This window comes from Haliotis asinina, chromosome 1 (genome assembly GCF_037392515.1).
Source record: "Haliotis asinina isolate JCU_RB_2024 chromosome 1, JCU_Hal_asi_v2, whole genome shotgun sequence".
Lineage (NCBI taxonomy): Eukaryota > Metazoa > Mollusca > Gastropoda > Lepetellida > Haliotidae > Haliotis > Haliotis asinina.
Genome location: NC_090280.1, coordinates 44,248,504 through 44,267,861, shown reverse-complemented (window position 1 = coordinate 44,267,861; position 19,358 = coordinate 44,248,504). Strand labels below are relative to the sequence as shown.

At 40.0% G+C, this 19,358-nt stretch overlaps 2 protein-coding genes across 2 annotated transcripts; both read left to right on the top strand.

Moving 5' to 3' along the window:
- The first annotated feature begins 3,509 nt into the window (after positions 1-3,509).
- LOC137272794 (uncharacterized) lies at positions 3,510-4,007 on the top strand. The gene has a single exon (XM_067805193.1). The coding sequence runs from the start codon at positions 3,510-3,512 to the stop codon at positions 4,005-4,007; it is 498 nt and encodes a 165-aa protein (XP_067661294.1).
- Positions 4,008-8,328: 4,321 nt separating this feature from the next.
- Positions 8,329-18,736, top strand: LOC137272785 (uncharacterized). The gene is made up of 3 exons (XM_067805181.1): positions 8,329-8,626; positions 15,578-15,772; positions 18,540-18,736. The coding sequence occupies exons 1-3, from the start codon at positions 8,329-8,331 to the stop codon at positions 18,734-18,736; spliced, it is 690 nt and encodes a 229-aa protein (XP_067661282.1).
- The last annotated feature ends 622 nt before the right edge of the window (positions 18,737-19,358 follow it).

Genomic DNA, 19,358 nt, shown 5'->3' with positions numbered 1-19,358 from the left:
AAACGAACATTATTATCTTGAGTTCAATAAAAGATAAGAATCAGTAAGAAATGGCGAATTCTCAACAAAACTCTACAAAAAACGCACCTGATTGGGAGTTTTAAGTAGGTAAAATTTGAAGGGAAATGTGTTTGTCTGAAAGCAAGTGATCCATGTCAGAAATGGTTTCTGCTGTGTTTAGGCATGTGTGCGTGCATGTATCTATGCGTGGATGTGTGCGTGCGCGCGTGTGTATGTATGGACCAACGATGACTTATTCGAAAGAATGATAACATTATGCGTTTACAGAAGTGAGTGAGCGAGTTTAGTTTCTCGCCACACTCAGTAATACTCAAGCTACATGGCGGCGGTCTGTAAATAATCGAGTCTGAACTTGAAATCCAGTGATAAACAGCATGAGCATCGATCTGCGCAGGTGGGAACAGATGACATATGTCAACCAAGTCAGCGAGCCTGACCACCCGATCCCATTAGTCGCCTCTTACGACAAGCATAGTCGCCCTGTATGGCAAGCATGGGTTGCTGAAGACCTATTCTACCCCGGACGAGCGGATCGTACTAGCAACAACTGTTACAGTACCATTACAAGTAGAATTCATAGGGTGAGATGAAATTAGGTCGAACGAGGTAGATAAGATTATTTCGCTCATGAATACGGCGACGTTTCTGTTGTATGTGTGACTGCTTGACACCTAAGCTGGTTTTACAAAGCTAGCTCACTGAGATACCACACCGCAGTGTAGCATGAATACCCCACTCAGACACAAGTGGACTCCGAGCCGACCAGTCCATGTTGTACCCAGTCATGCCGTGGGCCAGGTAGGGACCAGCAAGTACCAAATTTCAACGTCGTCTGGTATGACGGTATGACAAATCCGCGACTTTCCTTACTCCTAGCGGACGCTCTAATCACTTCATGATGAAGGCGGTATTAGAATGAATAAAGTTATACAGAATGCTGGATTGACACAGACACATTTAGACGAAAACAAATACGCTTTCAAACGCAATATCAGTTCATCTGTATACTTGCATACGTTTCAGGACGTATTCGCCTCTTATGTAGTTACTTCACCAACCAGAGTCATTCACGCCGTGGAACCAGTGTGAGCGTCATCGACTGTTCTGTTCCTATCATTGTTATAAAGCATTTGGAAATCAAATGATAATAAAGGTTACAAATGTTTTAAAACTATGCTTAAAAAGAAAACACTGTAAGGGGTTTATTTTGTAGCCGTCAAGCACATTTTAAACCAATCTTTGAAGTGCATTTAATATTCTGAAAACACTGTCGAGACGTGACGTGTGAAAAGCAAACGTCAGTCACAAGCAACCAAACACTGTCGATTCAAATGAGGGTTTTTTGCCCACTTTTGCTCAATGGCAGCGGAAGCATCTCTATGGCGTCAAACTGGGACATTTGCCAATATTTGCTCACATTGTGCGAAACAGTGCATAAGTATGGTATAAATAATAAATAGTAATGGAAATAGGGAACCTTCCAAGGACGCCATGATTGAATTTCATCATATACATGTGGCTAAAATTTAAGCATCACCATTCGTTTTTCAGGACAGCCACCTTTGAGATTCGTGAGAAATACTCAATGCAATAACGATTATAAACCGATGTTTTACTATAGCCTTTATCAAATCACTCGAACTCTGGCATGTTTTAATTCTATCGATTCCAACATTATACAAAGAATAAATGCAAAATGTCTCAGCTGTTAATTTTCATAATTTTCAGAACATGAGAAGAATTTTGATAACAGGCAAGCTGAAGGCAAGCTGCTGCCATACCTGGTTAAGGTGGGATCTTTATACATTTTGGAGTGAATCACGCCTACTGATATTTATGTGGAATTCTGAATTTAAGGCATTCCAAGAATGAGTGATGATGCGGTCTATAATTATCATTGTCACCAGGTCTTGTGCAAAGAGAATGGTTATCATAATGAGGGTTACACTGGTTACAGTGTACAGGTGAACATTCAGGTTCCCACCAACTGACACAAGAAGCAGTTTGCAATCATCGCACATTCTGTGCAGTTATCTTATGAATGATATCCCCTGACAGGCAACAGTTTTAAGAGGTTTTCGTCTACAGTTCGTTCTTGTCGTTGTCTCTAGTCTCTAGACTCGTGCACGCCATCATCGACAGTCCGCAAAAGTAGTCTGCATTCATATTATGTATCGTGTCACAGGACTTCAGAGCAATAGAAAAATGCATACATTAATGTAGGAGAAATTAGAGAAAAGTAAATATCAACTACAACCATAAAAAACATTGTATCATCAATACAACACTAGTCAAAAACTATTCAGAACTAAAACATGGGAAAAAGATTTGTCATACATCCCCTACGTGTTATCATACAAGGACAGATAGTTTTTTCACTATAGCGTTATTCATAGATTTATAAAGATTAATAAAGACCTCTGTAAATATGTGTTAACAGAATCTTTACTTTGTACATTCTGCAATTGTGAAATAGAAACAACTTTTCTTGTACTATGTAGAGAATCTCGCCTGAGTGTCTTTTGATATCAAATATATCACCACAACTTGAGAAAACTGAGAGAACTCCGGGGATATATATGTGATATCAAAAGACAGGAGAGATTCTGTTCATCTTCCAATATCATACTTGATTTGTCTTTCAAGAAAAATTATAGACGAAACGTCACTTGCATCACGTTTATTTGAAGACCTGAGTATGAATACATGCAAGGGAAGATGAGTGGCGGAAGAGGGAACAAGTGACACATGACGTCCTAGAAAACAAGCACAGAAAACGGTTTGCTTATTTTTATTGCATTAAATTCTGCAATGCATATATTTCATCATTTCACGGTGGTATTTTAAGTAAACTTTTTGTCGTTATAACAACTCATGAGCGAAAACAACTGTCACAAATGACTTAATTCCAGTGGCCAATTATGGGAAGGTCACGAAAATCTACTGGGCCTGCACCTTCCGTACATGAAGCTTGCTGCTTGAAGAAAATGCAAAGAACGGTTCTTGAGGTATCTCGCTGACAAGCTTAACATATAGCTTAACTAGCTGAAATCTTCAAAGTGTCACCTTGACCTTGAATGTTATATGAAGGTCACCAAAATCACCTGGGCCCTGCACCTTCCCTAGAATAAGCTATGAAGAACATTCAGGGAATGGTTCTTGAGATATCTCGCTGACAACGGTAAAAGGTTAAAGTCCCCTTGAGATCTTGAAATTAAAGTTAAGGTCACCAAACCTGACTGAGACCTGTGCGAAAAGAGATATTCCAATTCTAACGGACAGACGGACGGAGCCTAATACTATAAAATAAACTGAAGGGCAAAAGAAACTATACCAAAATATTTTTCAAGATGATGATATCATTTTGGATTCGCATCATAAGTTTTGAAGTGGAAAAAATCGCCCGAACGCAACTGTACTGGGTCAAACAAGGAAAACACGTGCATCATCCCAAATATGGACTTTATTGAACCTTTTACGTAACTGACATGCCGAGGTTAACTGCAGAACAGCGCGAGAGAGCATTTGGAATTATCCAGCTTGGAGCACGTCATGCACACGTTGCAAGAATTTTCAACTGCACCCGTACAACAATAACCAGGCTGCAAACACGATTACGACAAACAGGCACGACCGCGGACAGGCCAAAGAGCGGTAGACTTCGTGTTACAACTCCAACCGAAGACCAGTATCTGCGGACCATTCATCTTCGTAATCGTTTCGTGACGGTGACGTCGACGGCAGCAACAGCTCTTCACCATGTTGTCAGCAGGAGAACTGTTTCCCGACGTCTCCGACGACATGGTATTCTAGCCTACAGTCCCTTCCGTGGAATGACCCTGACCAGTCAAGATCGACGTAACTGTTTCCAATGGTCAAGGAGATTACAACACTGGCAGAACCGGAACTGGCAAAGAATACTGTTCATGGACGAGAGCAGGTTCCAGTTGTATCGAGCTGATGGGAGAATCCGTGTATATCGCTGAAGGGGAGAACGGACGGCGCAATGTTGTATCCAGGAGACGGTACCGTTCGGGGGTGGAAGCGTGATGGTTTGGGGTGGAATATGCAGTGACCACACAACTCACCTTGTGTTTGAACGAAACCTCAATGCCCAGGGGTACATCGACGACGTGCTTCGCCTTGTTGTCATTCCCTACCTCCAACAGAACCGACGAGTGCTGTTCCAACACGACAACGCTCGTCCCCATACAACCAGGGTTACAAGAGACTTTCTAGCGGCAAACAACGTCAACACCTTGCCGTGACCTGTCAGATCACCAGACCTGTCGCCCATTGAACACCTTTGAGACCATCTTGACCGGCAAATAAGGGCCAGACATCCACCTCCATCAAGAAGAGACACCTTGATACAGGCACTGGAAGAGGAATGGCAAGCCGTACCGAATCACGTCATCAGACGTCTCATCAACTCTGTTCGTCGACGTGTTCAAGCGTGCATTGATGCCAATGGGGGGCACACACGTTATTGACGCTTTAACGAGGACAAATCTTCCCTTTTCTGAAGTGATATTCGGAAAGTTTGAGTTTGAAAGTTGACATTTTACCCCACTGCCATAATTTGTGTTCCTGTCAGTACAGTGTATGTCATTTTGATGTGTAACTTCCATTAAAATGTTGGCAAATAAATTCTCTTTGAATCCCACCTAATGTTTCATGTCAACATAGTTTTATGTGTCGTATTTCATGATTGAAATGTTGGTATAGTTGTTTTTTTCCCCATCAGTTTATGAGACTTTATACAGTAGAAGTTTTCTAAACCAGCAATCGTTTGGACTGTAGATATAATCAGGTTTAGACAACGTTTCGGATTATACAGCTGATGATAAATTACAAACAGCGAGTGTGACTGAGATTTTATGCCTTTGACAACTTGCCGGATAGGACAGATACCGGTTGTGACGACTTCCAAGGTAGTTCATTTGAGTACCCGAGTAAGGCAACAGCCTATAAATCTATCAAGATTTTTACCTGATTATATGTTTGACAGCAGACAGATAACCAGGTAATAAAACGGGTACATTGATATTACTTGGAATGAACTCCTCCAGAGGAATATTGGGGGGTGGGAGGGGAGGGGGGAGAGAGAAAAAAAGCAGTGAATTCATTTTCATTGACGCACGCACACTCAAAACATGTCAATATTTAGTTGAGCTGATACTTTGAAGCCCGCTTATGGATTTATGTGCTGCTATTATCTAAACTCCGTGTTTTCTTTTTAAACAATGGTTGTTGTTGTGTTCCTTAGTCACTAGGGTGATATGTCCGTGGTGACCACGGATGCTGCGACAAATGAATATAACAGTGTTAGGAAAAGGTGTTGAATACATAGTGAGTGAAATTTACTATTCCAGTTGTCAAGGACATATCTTTCTGAATCGATATTAAACACCTCGTGTTCGAGAAAGGTGCGCACCAATTATACCTGACACAAACGAAAACTATGGGAAACCAATGAATCGTCTGTAACAACTTCTACCAAAGACTGCAATCGAAATCATCTTACTTCTTTTGTAACGGGTTATCTTTATCTTACCCCAAACATAAATGTCGTCCTCTGATTGGCTGAGCCAGTCAATGTACCACGCTTGCATGCGAGTAACATTTTCTATGTTACTCGCTAAAAATGCCAAACTGTGGGAATTTGTTTCATAATTCGCTTTTATAATGCTTCGGCTGTTGCCTAACTCCGGTACTCCTTATTATGATGTAATACCCATGTTCGGTAAGATAAATACTTTGTGCTCTGGTCCCGCGGGTCCATGGGTTGATGTGCTCTGGCCGTCGGTCTCAACAAACATAGAGGGTACATCAACCCATGTCCCACTCGTGTTAGTTATACTGTATTGGATGTATTTCAGCACCTGCACCATCATTCAGGGATGTAGTTGGGGGATGTAGTAGTTTTCGGTGCATTACAAGGTTAGGTATGGTGAGGTGAAATAGGGTCTAATGCCGTACTTAAGAAGTGGTGAAAAGTTTCCTGAGAACAAAAGCAAAGGAGACTCTAGTACACCTTATGAGAATTGGTAATAAATGAGGCTGAATCTTATCGCTTTCTTTTGGTTTTGATTGTGGGTTATGCCCTTTTCAAACTAAGGTGTCCTTTTCTGTAGAACCTTCACCCTGCCCTTTTTGTGAGTCTGGAGGAAACACTAAGAATATTTCCCTCATATGACGACGTGCATGCGCGTGTATGTGTGGCTACGTGTACTAGTCCAGATGCAAGTGGGTTTTATAGTGCTACTCACTGAGATACCATGAGGTTTAGCATGAATACCTCACTTCTACACAATAACCTGACTGGAAGCAAACCAGTCCTTGTACCCATTAATGCCGAGTGCCAGACAGGGACCAACAACTACCACATTCTAAAGGCTTTTGATGTGAAGCGACCAGAGATCAAACCGGCGACTTTCCACTCTCCGGGCAGACTTTCTAAACTCTACACAAAGGAGGCAGTTGTATCATATGGAAATTGCACCACATTTAGAACAAGCTTAACTCTAACTACGAACAGTCAAAAAAATCCCGCTGTGATTAGTGGTTTGCAGCTTTGTAGGTTGTCCTTTGTATTTTTTGTTTCAGGTAAACACAATCAAGGATTGATTGACAAAGTGTGATGCCATTGAACCGACTAATGGGGTCCAGTTGGTTCGTGAGATAGTCATAGGTTTCGGTGCGATTCTTACTTGATACCCAACTTGTTTAGAGAGACAAACAATCGGCCAGTATACCAGAACCACTATCATTGTTTATAAGAAAGATAATTCAATACATCATCAGCCACTTCATCAGTTATGACATCACACTTTGTTTAGAAGGTTTGTTTGCCATATGGTGCGCTCATTACTATGTGTCATTACTAAATTACCTGGATGTTGCAGTATCATCAATTGTAACCACGATTTACCATTGACCCTGATAAACTAAAATGACGCATGGCCTTTACACTCTACAATCGCATCTCAAAGGATAGTGTAAATCAAGCTAGGTTCCCGAAGGGCGAGGAGAACAGAAGCAAACATCGGGGGTACATCAACATGGGCCTGAGGGACTAGTAACACAAATTACCAAACGAAATCCCACAGTTCGGCACCTCCAGTTGGAAACATAGAAAAAGTTACTCGCTTGCAATCAGAAAATGATAGATATAGATATCGTCTAAGTTTGTTTGTTTTTTAATATAAAGCAGTTTTGGTTTTATGTTTATTGTTTGTTTCGAAGGGAAGGGGGGGTGGGGGTTGAAATACTGCCACTGTGACGAAAAACTTTCAACACACTTGCTCAGTCTTTTTCCGTGTACACCACTCCCCGCCAGCTGTGAACAGTCATGTTGATAATGCTGATGTTTATCAACGTTTCCTGTGATGCATGACAATTCCTCACAGATGAAAAGGTGTTTGGGCATAGGTTATTCAGAAATATCTTGTCTCGTAATATTTATTAAACTACCTCTCTAAACTGACATATCTAGGGACACTTTCTAGTCAAGCAGACTGTACCCACGATGAACTACGGTGCTATGGTACAGCTGACAAGAGATGTATTTCTGAATCTGATTCATATGTGGTATGTTGCAAGGTTCAATTCCCGGAGATATGGGTCAGGGTTGGTCATCCTTGTCGTAATACGCAACCAACGGGATCAGATGGTCAGTCTCTCTGACTCTCTGACAGTTGGGTAGATCGATTCTCATGCTGTGCCGATGATAACAAGATAGATTATTTACATACTTTCGTCGTGTAGTGAGTGAGGTAATATTTGACGCTACGTGTGTAGCGTGTGTGTGTGTGTGTGATAAGTACTTGTGACGAAGGTGATGCCATGAAGTTGGAATATTGCCGAGTGTGGCGATAAATAAAAAACCAACAACACGGGCAGGTGTGCTGCAGAGCTAATGTTGAGAACACAAGTATGTCTGATCTGAATCTGATTGACATTTCTAATGCTGCGCGACTCTGTTTCCTTTAATGATTTTGTGAAGTCGATGATCTAGTTTTCAAGGTCTCTTTAGCAAATACGATCACGTAGTGAAATAATGATCAATAATATAGATCTGTTTAAAGATTTGTTGTGAAAGAAAATACATTGTCTCGGTTGCATATGTACTACGTGTATTCTCTGTTAATCAAAGGGTAAACCTTTCTTACGATGCACCATATATTCTGAAAATCAATGTGGCCAATCAGGCGTTGGGAATCCGCTGATACCGACACAGTTACCGTTGTGGTAGAGGCTGATACAGCCGTTCGAAAGAGCTCTCCAGCTTCTTGACAAAGAAAAATGATTTTATATAGATTGTTACTCCAATCCAATCTTTTCATACCGATTGCATTTGCAATAAACACTGCATCAAGACACCTATTTTCAAGGATGATCATTCTTGACGACCTGGAAGCAGATGAAGTCAAGGTGAACACAAGTCAGTCTGGAAGCATCCAGGACTGTGTGGATCTCTGTGCTCGGAACGCCCTCTGTGTGGCTGCAACACAGTATCAGGACCAGTGTTTCACCTACAGATCATCCGTTTCGTCATCTGGGAAGACAATCGCGACGGCCAGAACCTTCATTAAACAACGGGGTGAGTTTGTGTAGTCTCAAGATTATACTTAGGGATAATTATTGTCCTCCTGGAGGGGTACATAAGTCCTAATGCATTAAAAGTAAAACTACACTTACCACTTTTTTAATTGCAGAATATATCTGTTTGTCTCAATGTACGGGTATGTATATCTAAACTTTGAATACTTTTGTTCAACTGAGATGTGATATTGTGGGTTCAGATACTGTGTTTCTGTCAACCATTAAGTTGAGCAGCTATTCTTTTGGCCTCTCCACCTAAATCTCAGGTGTTTTGGGAATCAAATGATATTATATGGCTAAGCACACTACTTTCACACTATATGAGGTGTTAAATGTTTGTGGTCGGGTAGCCAGGGACGTTCTGACAATAAGTAGCCATTTCCTCTTCACACAAGTAATGGAGCAGACAGAAATTGATGATCGTCTAATGCTTCTGGGGAATGATGACCTTTTTCAGGCTGTCCTTTGTGCCATTTAATATCCATTTAGTATTTCGATAAGACTATTGCCAGTAAAATTGACTGAGTACGTTGACTGAGTGTCAGGTTTTCCATTATGCTGATACCATCCTTACCTGTTTACCCATTTAATTCTTGTGATGAAGTCATTGTAATTGAAAGGCTATTAGTTATGAGACAATGTTAGGAGGATTGCTTACGTTCTCAAGTTCACAAAGCAAACATGATAGTACTGTTGTAGAACATCACCACTAGCAATCGTGAGTGCAACTGAAAAGCTTTCACCCCCGCAGAAGACCTAGTATCTAACTGAAAACACTTCTTGTTTATGTAAAATATCAAAATAAGTACTTCTGGAAATTTAGTACCTGTCATGTATATATATGAAATACATGTATGTGGCATGTCCACAAATGTAAAATTAGATGTAAATTTCAAAATCATTATGATTAGACAGTCGCATATAACAAGTTTCAACATGACTTCATGCACGTATATCATGTGTGGGAAATGTTGTGCTTCGACTGAGAAATCTTGACGAAATCATATGAATTCAGTCTGGCATGGTTTGGATACCACGATTAATCAAAGGTGTGATGCTTCGTGTTTCACAGTTGCATTGTAGCAAGATAAGGAAAGTCGATAACAAGTTCGATGACAAATAACTGACCAGCAATATACATTTTGATTCCTTGTATTTATGTACTAATCAAGTTGCTACAGTTGACTGGTATCGCAGTATGAACCCAGCACCGATTTAATATATTGCTGAGTGTCAATAAATATGGCTTTCTTTCATTATCAGATATTACCCTTTTATTCTATGAATAGATTACAGGTGTCTTAACAGTGACAAATGTTGATTGGAAAGCAACAAATTAATTTCTTATCGATTTCTCAAGGACACACGCACTGTACAATCATTTGTCAATAAGCAGACCCAGCGTTGCAAATTGAGATCATTGCGGTGTGGTACTCTGGCGTTAGTAAAGCACCTATTTAGATTTAACACCAGAGACAGAATCTTTCCAGTATCAATGGGAAACGACGAATGTATTTCTGTTGACAGGCACTTACTATTTATGAAAGTTATTACCCATTGAAATCGATACTATCGAATTCCTACTGTGGGCGAAGTTCTGACCCCAGTTTTGATTTCTGGCTATAGTTGTCTTAAACCAGCAGAGACTGACGGGGTGGTGTAAATCCACCTGGGCCCATGAGGGTAGCGACGGTACTGTCACGATGGTCCCTAGTGTGGTGACCTACCTTCAGTTCCTGGTGTTGTCCAGCCCGATTTTTATGTTGTATTGTCCCAAAAATATTGTTTAACTTTACAGTTACGTGCTAGTTTCAATCTGCCTCTGATAATCTAGTTATCCTTCTTCAACGGTTTTTATTTATCTTATTGTGTTTATTATGAATAAGCCACGACATAGCTGAAATATTGCCGATGTGACTATAAATCTTAACTCACTCACTCTGGCTCAACGACGAATGAGCAATGAGGAGTAACTGCACTTTGAAATTCATACACTACGTTCACTAGCAGATCCAGTGACTAATGACTAGGGATACCAAGCAAATAGCAGAGGTGTTTATGCCCTCATTATCGCTGGAATGCTAACTTGCGATATGCTGCTGGCGGTCTATTGACTTATACATGTTTTCACACATCCGTTCCAAGTGGTATTCCACAATGTCTTCAATGTGTTGAAAGGCAGGTTGGTAAATATCGGGCTTTTCTTACTGGATTTTATTAGATATTTTCTTATAGGAATGAAAATAACGTTCAGTGAGAGCCATAGCGATGAACACATCATTTTAAAGTATCTTTCTCCACATGGCGATGAAAAGGTAATGTATATCACAGTCTTAACATAAAAGAAACATGATCAATGAACACGGAAACACACTTTGCCGGAGCTCATGTCGATATGATAATAGATGTACTTTGTAGGTGAAGATTCTATACAGTCAAGTGAAATATGCTTCAGTGATTCAAACAGCAACAGGAAATGGTGCAACAGAGTTTTTTGCCATGCCATCGGTTACCAACTACGTCAGCATGGCTGGGCAACCAACAAACGACAAAGGCCAGTGGCAGGATCATTTTCCAGTTCTAACATATCCAAGATATAGATAGACTACTATAGAGACTACTTCTGAATGTATTCCAAGGCTGTGTTGATTACCTTCGACTCAGCTATCAATATAGAGCTTTTGTCTGGCAATCAGAAGGATGTAGTTTTCAACCCAGTCAACAGATACATAACAAAGTATTGCAGTCAATCTGTTCTGTCATTTGTTTCTGCTGGATCAGTTTCCATGAAGCATTCCAACACTGAAATGCTTTGTCTGAGATACATAATAAGACAGCATGTGACACCAAATTGATGAATCAGGTTTCCCAACAACCTGCTTCAAATGAAACTGATTATTCACGATGGCATTTCTCACAAAAATCCATTCCATTCCAATCACACGACCACTGTTTCTCCTGTGAAATACATAATAAGACAGCATGTGACACCAAATTGATGAATCAGGTTTCCCAACAACCTGCTTCAAATGAACGATGGCATTTCTCACAAAAATCCATTCCATTCCAATCACACGACCACTGTTTCTCCTTGTTTTTGCAAACCTGTATTTAATATCAATGATTAATGTGTTGGGTTGGTTTCAAGTACTAATCTGTTATCAACTATGGCTCCATGTGTTTTCTTCACAGACAATGCCGGTTAATGAAAAAGGTCGATAATGTAAATAATAAGGCCAGACTTTGGTGAAGGATTCGATATATAGGACACCATGCCACGAAGATGTCCATATGTCATCACATATGCAAAGCAGAGCTTCTAAGAAATGGTTCAGACAAATGTCCCAGGTGCTGATGAGCGATGTTATCAGAACCCGTGGTAGTAATATAAGCTGGAACAATCTGGAGCTAATAAAATTAGAATATTTCGTTAAAAAACTTCTCAGTTATCAGAATGAAGTTCAATATTTTTTCTTCTGTTGTACATATTTATATTTAATGCATTTAGGCATGCGCATTTGCATTTATATTACGAAGAATGTTTATCAACAAAAAAAATTGCAGTGTCACTTTTGTAAGGAACTAATTGAGTGGAGTGAGGAACAGACTATGAACAGATCACATTTCGATATTTTTTATCGAAGTAATTGATGTTGGGTGCCATCGGTAAAGGGAAATTCTACTTTCTTGTGGAAAGTGCAAGTGTATAGGGACGGATAATAGGGTTTTTAATTATATTTGTGATCTTCCTTGTGAATCGTTTACTGTTTGATCAAATCGATCTCTCAGCTAAACTGTTTAAGGACGTGTTTTGGTTAAAGCGTTCGCACATCACTCAAAATCCCACCCCACATTGAGTACAATGTTTGATGCCTATTTCTGGTGTCTCTCCAGTAATATTGGTGAAATATGGCTAGTACCCCAGTGTACCCCACGAACTACTGCATTCATCGTGTCTCCAATATCTTGCTGTGAACCAAACGACCCTGACATTAAATTTTGAGCACAAACTATACCTGCTTCAGTAAAACAATGCCCGTGCTAACACTCAGTAAAACACTCAGTGTAATTCTATATTTCATATTAAAGATAATCCAAATTATTTCAGGAGAATTAAAGGACTTTTCACGTCTCCAAAGAGGGTGCTGCTTGTGGTTTGTGCATGGAGACAGCAATTGATCAATACATGAAAAAATCATTGTTATTGCCTCATCGCACAAACGCCCATCTCCGGAGGAAGTTCATGCCAGCCCACATCTATTTAAGACTACTTACCACCGTTTTTAGCGATCCATATTTGTGAAGTTTACATCTTTCGCTAAAATAGCTAAGATCGTTTTCACAAACTGTGCAGAAAGCTAACGTATTGTAAGCCTCGACAAACTGTTTATGGAGTGTTTTTTTCACATATTAAACAAGGAAACATGGAAAAACTGCTTTTCCGAAAGAAGTCCAGGTGCACCTACATATGGAACATGATCTATAACGCAACAGTGACAGGTTCAAATTGAGCTATTTGTCATCTCAAAGATGCACAATCTGGAAAATGTAAGTTGGGCGATAAACATTCTTCTTCATACAATTATAATTCCAAGTTTTGAGAAGTATGAGAGAAACGGAATCAGAGCTATAGGTCTGATAATGGTGAAGATTGTAATGTTGGTTATAATGTTAAAGATGTTACGACCTGTGCTACGAACGAGCTAATACAACAGCAAGAGTATGTCCGGACATTTTGAGGAAGTCTTGTCACAAATACTGCTGATTGGTTTTAACGATATTTGAACAACGGATTCGGCGGGGATACTTCAGATCAATAAAAATATTCATTTCCTGACTGTAATATTAAACCCATGGTACTTTAATCGACCAGTTCGATGTTTGAAAACCCAGAATTTGATGAGGGATTTTCAATGCAGTTTCCGTAACACCCGCAACACAACTGACTATTTGGGTCATTTTGGAGTTTGTAAATTCTAATTCTAAAATCACGTTGTATCTATCATGTTCGATACCACACGGAAGCATGGTATTTAAAGATTGTACATGAGTTGAGGTTGATATGGGACTCAATCTTATCCAAATGTTTCTAACATCAACCTTACGAAGACACAGAATTACGTTTTGAGGTCTTATTTGTTATTACCATTTTACATATTTATCGAACAAAAGTTCTGCATTGTGCTGTTACACTGATATTACTAAATGTTGTTGCCAATTCCAAGTGGGATAGGGATCAATCCACCCTTATCAAGAATTACAGATACATTATCCCGTCCACGTTTGATGACGACTGATGAGTCTTCCCACAAACAACGCCCAATACAATTACCCCATTAGAAAACAACGAAATTACGTTTAAAGCTATCCACCCCAGTTCATAAGTCTTTCATCCTTTCACATGTTACGCCGAGAGGGGTTTGGAACAACTATCATAATATCGATATAGATATAGTATATCCATAGCAACCTCTCTCTGTAGCTCCTTGACAGTTAGTCGGGCGTGATCCTATCAGCAAGCATATTTACAGTTGTAAAGTATACAGGGCACTTGAGGTGCACTGTTTCCAGATAGATCAAAGTTGTTGTCAAGGCTTCAGTTGCCACTGTGACCGGATCTAATGTTACATATGTTCAAGGACACCTGGTTTCACTAGAGAAGTCAACAGATCTATAAAGTCTTAGCAAACATTCAGAATCTTTTCTCTTCTTCTTTATGAACGATTATAGGCCCAAGCCTATATCATACTTGATATTTTTAAGGGTACATTGAAGTGTCTTCTGGACATTTCTACACTGACTGGTTACCAAGTCAAGTGATACACACCGTGAATACCAAAACTAGTGGCTGATGCTGAAGCCGCGCTTGCTCAGTCTTTCTTTCCACTGCAAAGTTACTAACGCCTTCGATAAACTTTGTAGAAGGCAGTTCTTTAGGCAGTTATTGCTAACGAATGGAACGCTGAAGTAAGTAAGTAAACAAGCGTCATGGAATGAGACAAATCTGGGTTAAAGTATTTTTGGTACCAACAATGGCATGCAGTTTTAATGCAAAAAGATGTCGAATTGGCCTCTTTTCACTCATGAGTTTTTAACACGTGAGGGATCTCCATCCTGTATCCTTTGTGATGACAGAATTACAGGCAAGGATGTTTGGTAAACTGTAGACTTTTCGCTCAGAAGGGATAGCCACTGCTGGTCACATTCCTCGGAGGATAATTGTGTTTTGGGATGTTTTACGGCGTTATAGATTATTGGGTTGTTATAAACCGCGTATTTCTTACCGTAGGGATCAAAACAGTAAAAATATTTGTATCCCCTGTTATCAGAGTGGATTTGCGTCGGTGCTCTTTTCCGAAGCACAACCTTAAAATCGTTCAATGTTTGGTCACCAAACATGGTACACAGACAGGTCTGGCAGTGAATAGGTGCCTTTTGCAAGTTTTGGATTTCTGAACAAAATATGTGTTTTCAATTGCATTTCAACTGGAACAGGTCTCCGTAGCAAAACAGACGGTCAAATCGATTTCGAATATACAGCCGGAAGTAGTGCCAGCGACCTTGATTGTTAGTTGTGTGGTCTGTCTTCAGTCGCAAACGGTGTTCTGCTTAGATTTTACTTCAGCCTGAAGATATTCTGATAATAATCTGGTTAGTTTCATGAGTGAACTTTGGTATTTAATGTGCTCTTCTACCGTCATTTTATCACAGACTCTTAATCATATTTCACCTGTTGTCATCGCAATATGGCCGTGTAACACTGCCCATGCGAGATATAATTTCACGTCGTGTGATGAACGTACTTCAGGCGCAAACTGAATAAAACATTAACTTCGAAAGGAACATATGACCATTTCCTCAATGTAGAGCAGGCTGTGATTTCTGTTTTGTCCACGCATTTCACATCGATATCAATGACTATACCCACGTTTCACCTGCTTTGTTCCAGCCCTGCCAACCCCAGACCCATGCCCCGTGTCTCAAGGTTACACATCAGTCTTGTCTCCACGCCTGTGTTACAAAACTGGTGACGTCACAATGAACTGGACAGACGGTCAAGCAATGTGTGGGAGTGAGGGAGGTCGCCTTATCATCCTCAACACAAATGAGAAATACGACTACATGGTTTCATATATCAAGCTTTGTACGTACCAATCATTTCATGTGTAGGATAAAGCACGATTCTTAGGTTATGGTTGAGAAAGTAAGACCCGAGACCAGAGGTGGGGAGCTCGAGCTCTTACTTCTCTCCACCCAATAGTCGAGGAGGAGTGGTTTATTGTACATATAAACCGTCAGTCATGGATAATTAGTAATGAGATGGATCATGTAATGAAGTTACATAAGAATAAATGAAGCGCCAGCATTTCAATTTAAAGGTCACATGCAACGTAAAACACAAATTTGCAGATTCTGATACCTTTCGGTATGCACTTACCGAAAGAAATCATCAAAAATGGCAATTCAATCTATGAAGTTGAAAAAACGCGATGAAAAAAAACCCCCGCGAAATCGGAGTTCAAACGATTCCCCAAATTTCCCCCAGCGCTGGGGGGAAAAGGTTTCAACAGCTGTGCTGCGCTGCGCTCATAAAGCATGCGCAGTGAATAGGTTCGCGGAGCTTAAAACAGTGTGCATGCCCGATGTATGAGGTCGTCTAATCCTGGTTGTGTACACAAGCTAGTAAATACTCTACTCGTTACAGAAAAAAACTCCTTGATTGTGGTAAGGAGAAAAAGCTCAATGTCTGGTTTATTGACGCCTTGATATGTCTGCCTGCCTGTCTTCTAAAGACAATATGCAATACACAGCTTCAATCATTGACCACATGCAATTTGAAATTAACACTTATCAGGCTATGCGCTATTAACAAGGTAAACTGATTTATGACTCGTGCATTCGAGACCTGTCTACCACATTATGTAATTAGTCAGGTGTGATACTTGTACACATGACATGCTTTAATGTCTGTGGGTTACAAACAAACATCCATTTTCCTCGGATGACTGGATCTGACGAAAACTGGTGTAAACTCTGATTTGTACTTGGACGAAAGACAGTTTCTAGCCACGCAGTTCACTATCTCTACTGAGATGATTTTTGATTGGATCGAACGCAAAATTCAAAAAACATCTCTACATACATTCTTTATGGATAACAACTTCTTCTAGTGTACATTATTTTGTTTGACAGCGGTATATGAATCCATACTGAAACGACGCATCAACTACAATAAAAAAAGTTTATTTATCCATAAATAATCTCACTTTCATTTGACTCGCAATACTTCTAAAATGCTCATCAAACAGTTCATCTTTCTGTACACACAATGAGCCCTAAGCGTATCAGCAAATGAACCAGTCAATCGGAAGCTGTGGTTACACTTGAGTGCACACCCACCAGCTATGACTGGGTTCGGTCTCCGGATGGCCTCGTTTCGAGGGAAGTAAGCCCAAGCACAAAATATTGCACTTTTAAATCGCGAATGTACGGTTATAATCTTGTTCATTTGTTTTTACAAGCAGCAATTTATATTATATGTCATAAATAAGTGATAATTGCGTTTTAATTATGTTTGATTTTTTTGTTGCAAGTGACCTTTAATGACAGTAGCCATGAATATATACTTTAAACCTGCCATCTTTGACGGTCTAGTGGCCATAAGGTAGAGCGTCCGTCCGTTTAATAACCTACTAGATGCTGTTCTATTGCACAAGTTGCACTATGCACACAAAAATTATCTATGGCGATATTTGTCATTTGATTTCAAACAGTTACATATCATCAAAATTGAATATTGATGTTAATTTGGTGTTAGGAAAAGTAAAACCTGTGAAGAGGTCTTACTTACAATAAGTAAAACCAGGAAATAGGTATTACTTACGCAAAAAAAACGAGAAAAGGTAAAACCTAAAAGCAAACAAAAACCTCAAATGTGGATATTCCTGGAAAAGAAGCCATATCTTATATATATATATCAGTTTAAGTTCGTTGAAATACATTTCCTGTTTGGCATGTTATATAACACATTATGCTGTCGCGCGTCATTACATTGTCATGGTTCATGATTTGGTATCTATCTAGAACCGAAGTACTAAAATGTATTAGTTAATGACGAATTCTATAGCTAGTCTTCTAAAATTGTGTGTCATTGTGAATCTAATCCCACTGAGTTACATTTGTGTCATTCCTTCTTTGATGATGTTGGCTGGTTGTTTAACGCTGAACTCAGCAATCCAGTGATCAGCATGAGCCTTGCTACCCTTTGATGCTGGACTGCTACTATGACACAAAACAATATTCATTTTACTTAGTAATGTGTTGGAAACGCGTTTCAGTTCCTTGTTTGTTATCAGGGTTTCGAAACAGTCAACTTATCTGTGTTGGTCTTGATGTGGAGTGTCGAGTGAAACCCCTCACTTCTTTCACATTCACGTGAACCCGTGAAGGTCCGAGGTAGAATAGGCCTTCAGCAACCCATGCTTGTCGTAAGAGGCGACTAACGGGATTGGGTGGTCAGGCTCGCTGACTTGGTTGACACATGTCATCGGTTCCCAGTTGCGCAGATCGATGCTCATGTTGTTGGGCACTGGATTGTCTGGTCCAGACTCGATTAATTACAAACCGCCGCCACATAGCTGGAATATGACTGAGTGCGGCGTAAAACTAAACTCACTCACTCACTCACTCACATTCACGTGACCAAGCAGCCATATCGGCAATATCTCCTCCAGAAAGTGATTTGATGTCAAGACTATTCACTGTCGGCGTCTGTAATAATACACACTTCAATTTTGTTCAAAAATAATTTGCAACAAGATTATTGTTTGGGTAAGTGCTACATGGATCTCCGGATGACACAATTTAACTATTTAACACATAACCCGATCGTATTCCACCTTAATCCACAGGGTCATGGATTGGTCTGGAGGTGTGGAATGAAACCTCTTACACGTGGACGGATGGTTCAACCTATGTCAAAGAAGAAGCTAAGCATCCCGATAGGTTCTACAGAGGATACGAAGGATGCGGGTTCCTTACGCCTGGGGACATACGTTCCTTTCAATGCCCAAAATTAAAGTATCCCTTGTGTGAGATTGTGGTATAACATCAAACCAAAATAATGTTTCTGTTTATTTTCATTCATATTGTTCTTGCAATAAAATTTTGAAACAAAATGCATTCCTACACACTTGTATCCTGTCAATGTCTCAAGGACTCAATAAACTTCTTTTTATGTCAGTCATCAAGGGAATGGAGTATACCCAAAATGTAGCCTTGTAACTTTGTGCAATCGCTGTTGAATTGGTTCTAACCTTTCTCTCCTAAAGCCGCTTGTTTGTTTGTTCTCAAACCCACTTCTTTATGCCGGCAGTCTGAAGAAAACATGTTCAAGTCTGGATCTGACAATCTAGTGATGGGTCATGATCATCGATCTACGCAATGGGGATAAGATGACCTACATCAAACATGTCGTCAAGAATTATCTCGGGTCCCGTTTGTCACCTCTTCGATGAGCACACTAACCATCACTAATTCTGCCCGTATCTTACTGTTGTCTACTTAAATGATATCAAGCATCGTAACCAACAATTCTATCCCTATCGTCACAGCTGTCATGGTGCCTTTGGAGACGGAGTAGCAGTACAGGAAGTCCGACAGTCGTAAGGAGCGACTTCATTGATTAGGTTCTCAGGTTGCTTGGTGGAATGTGTTTTATTGATTTTATA

Coding starts and splice junctions, on each gene's coding strand:
- LOC137272794 (XM_067805193.1), top strand. CDS start 3,510: ATGCCGAGGTTAACTGCAGAACAGCGCGAGAGAGCATTTGGAATTATC.
- LOC137272785 (XM_067805181.1), top strand. CDS start 8,329: ATGATTTTATATAGATTGTTACTCCAATCCAATCTTTTCATACCGATT. Junction 8,627..15,577: donor AACCTTCATTAAACAACGGG/GTGAGTTTGTGT, acceptor GCTTTGTTCCAG/CCCTGCCAACCCCAGACCCA. Junction 15,773..18,539: donor GGTTTCATATATCAAGCTTT/GTACGTACCAAT, acceptor CTTAATCCACAG/GGTCATGGATTGGTCTGGAG.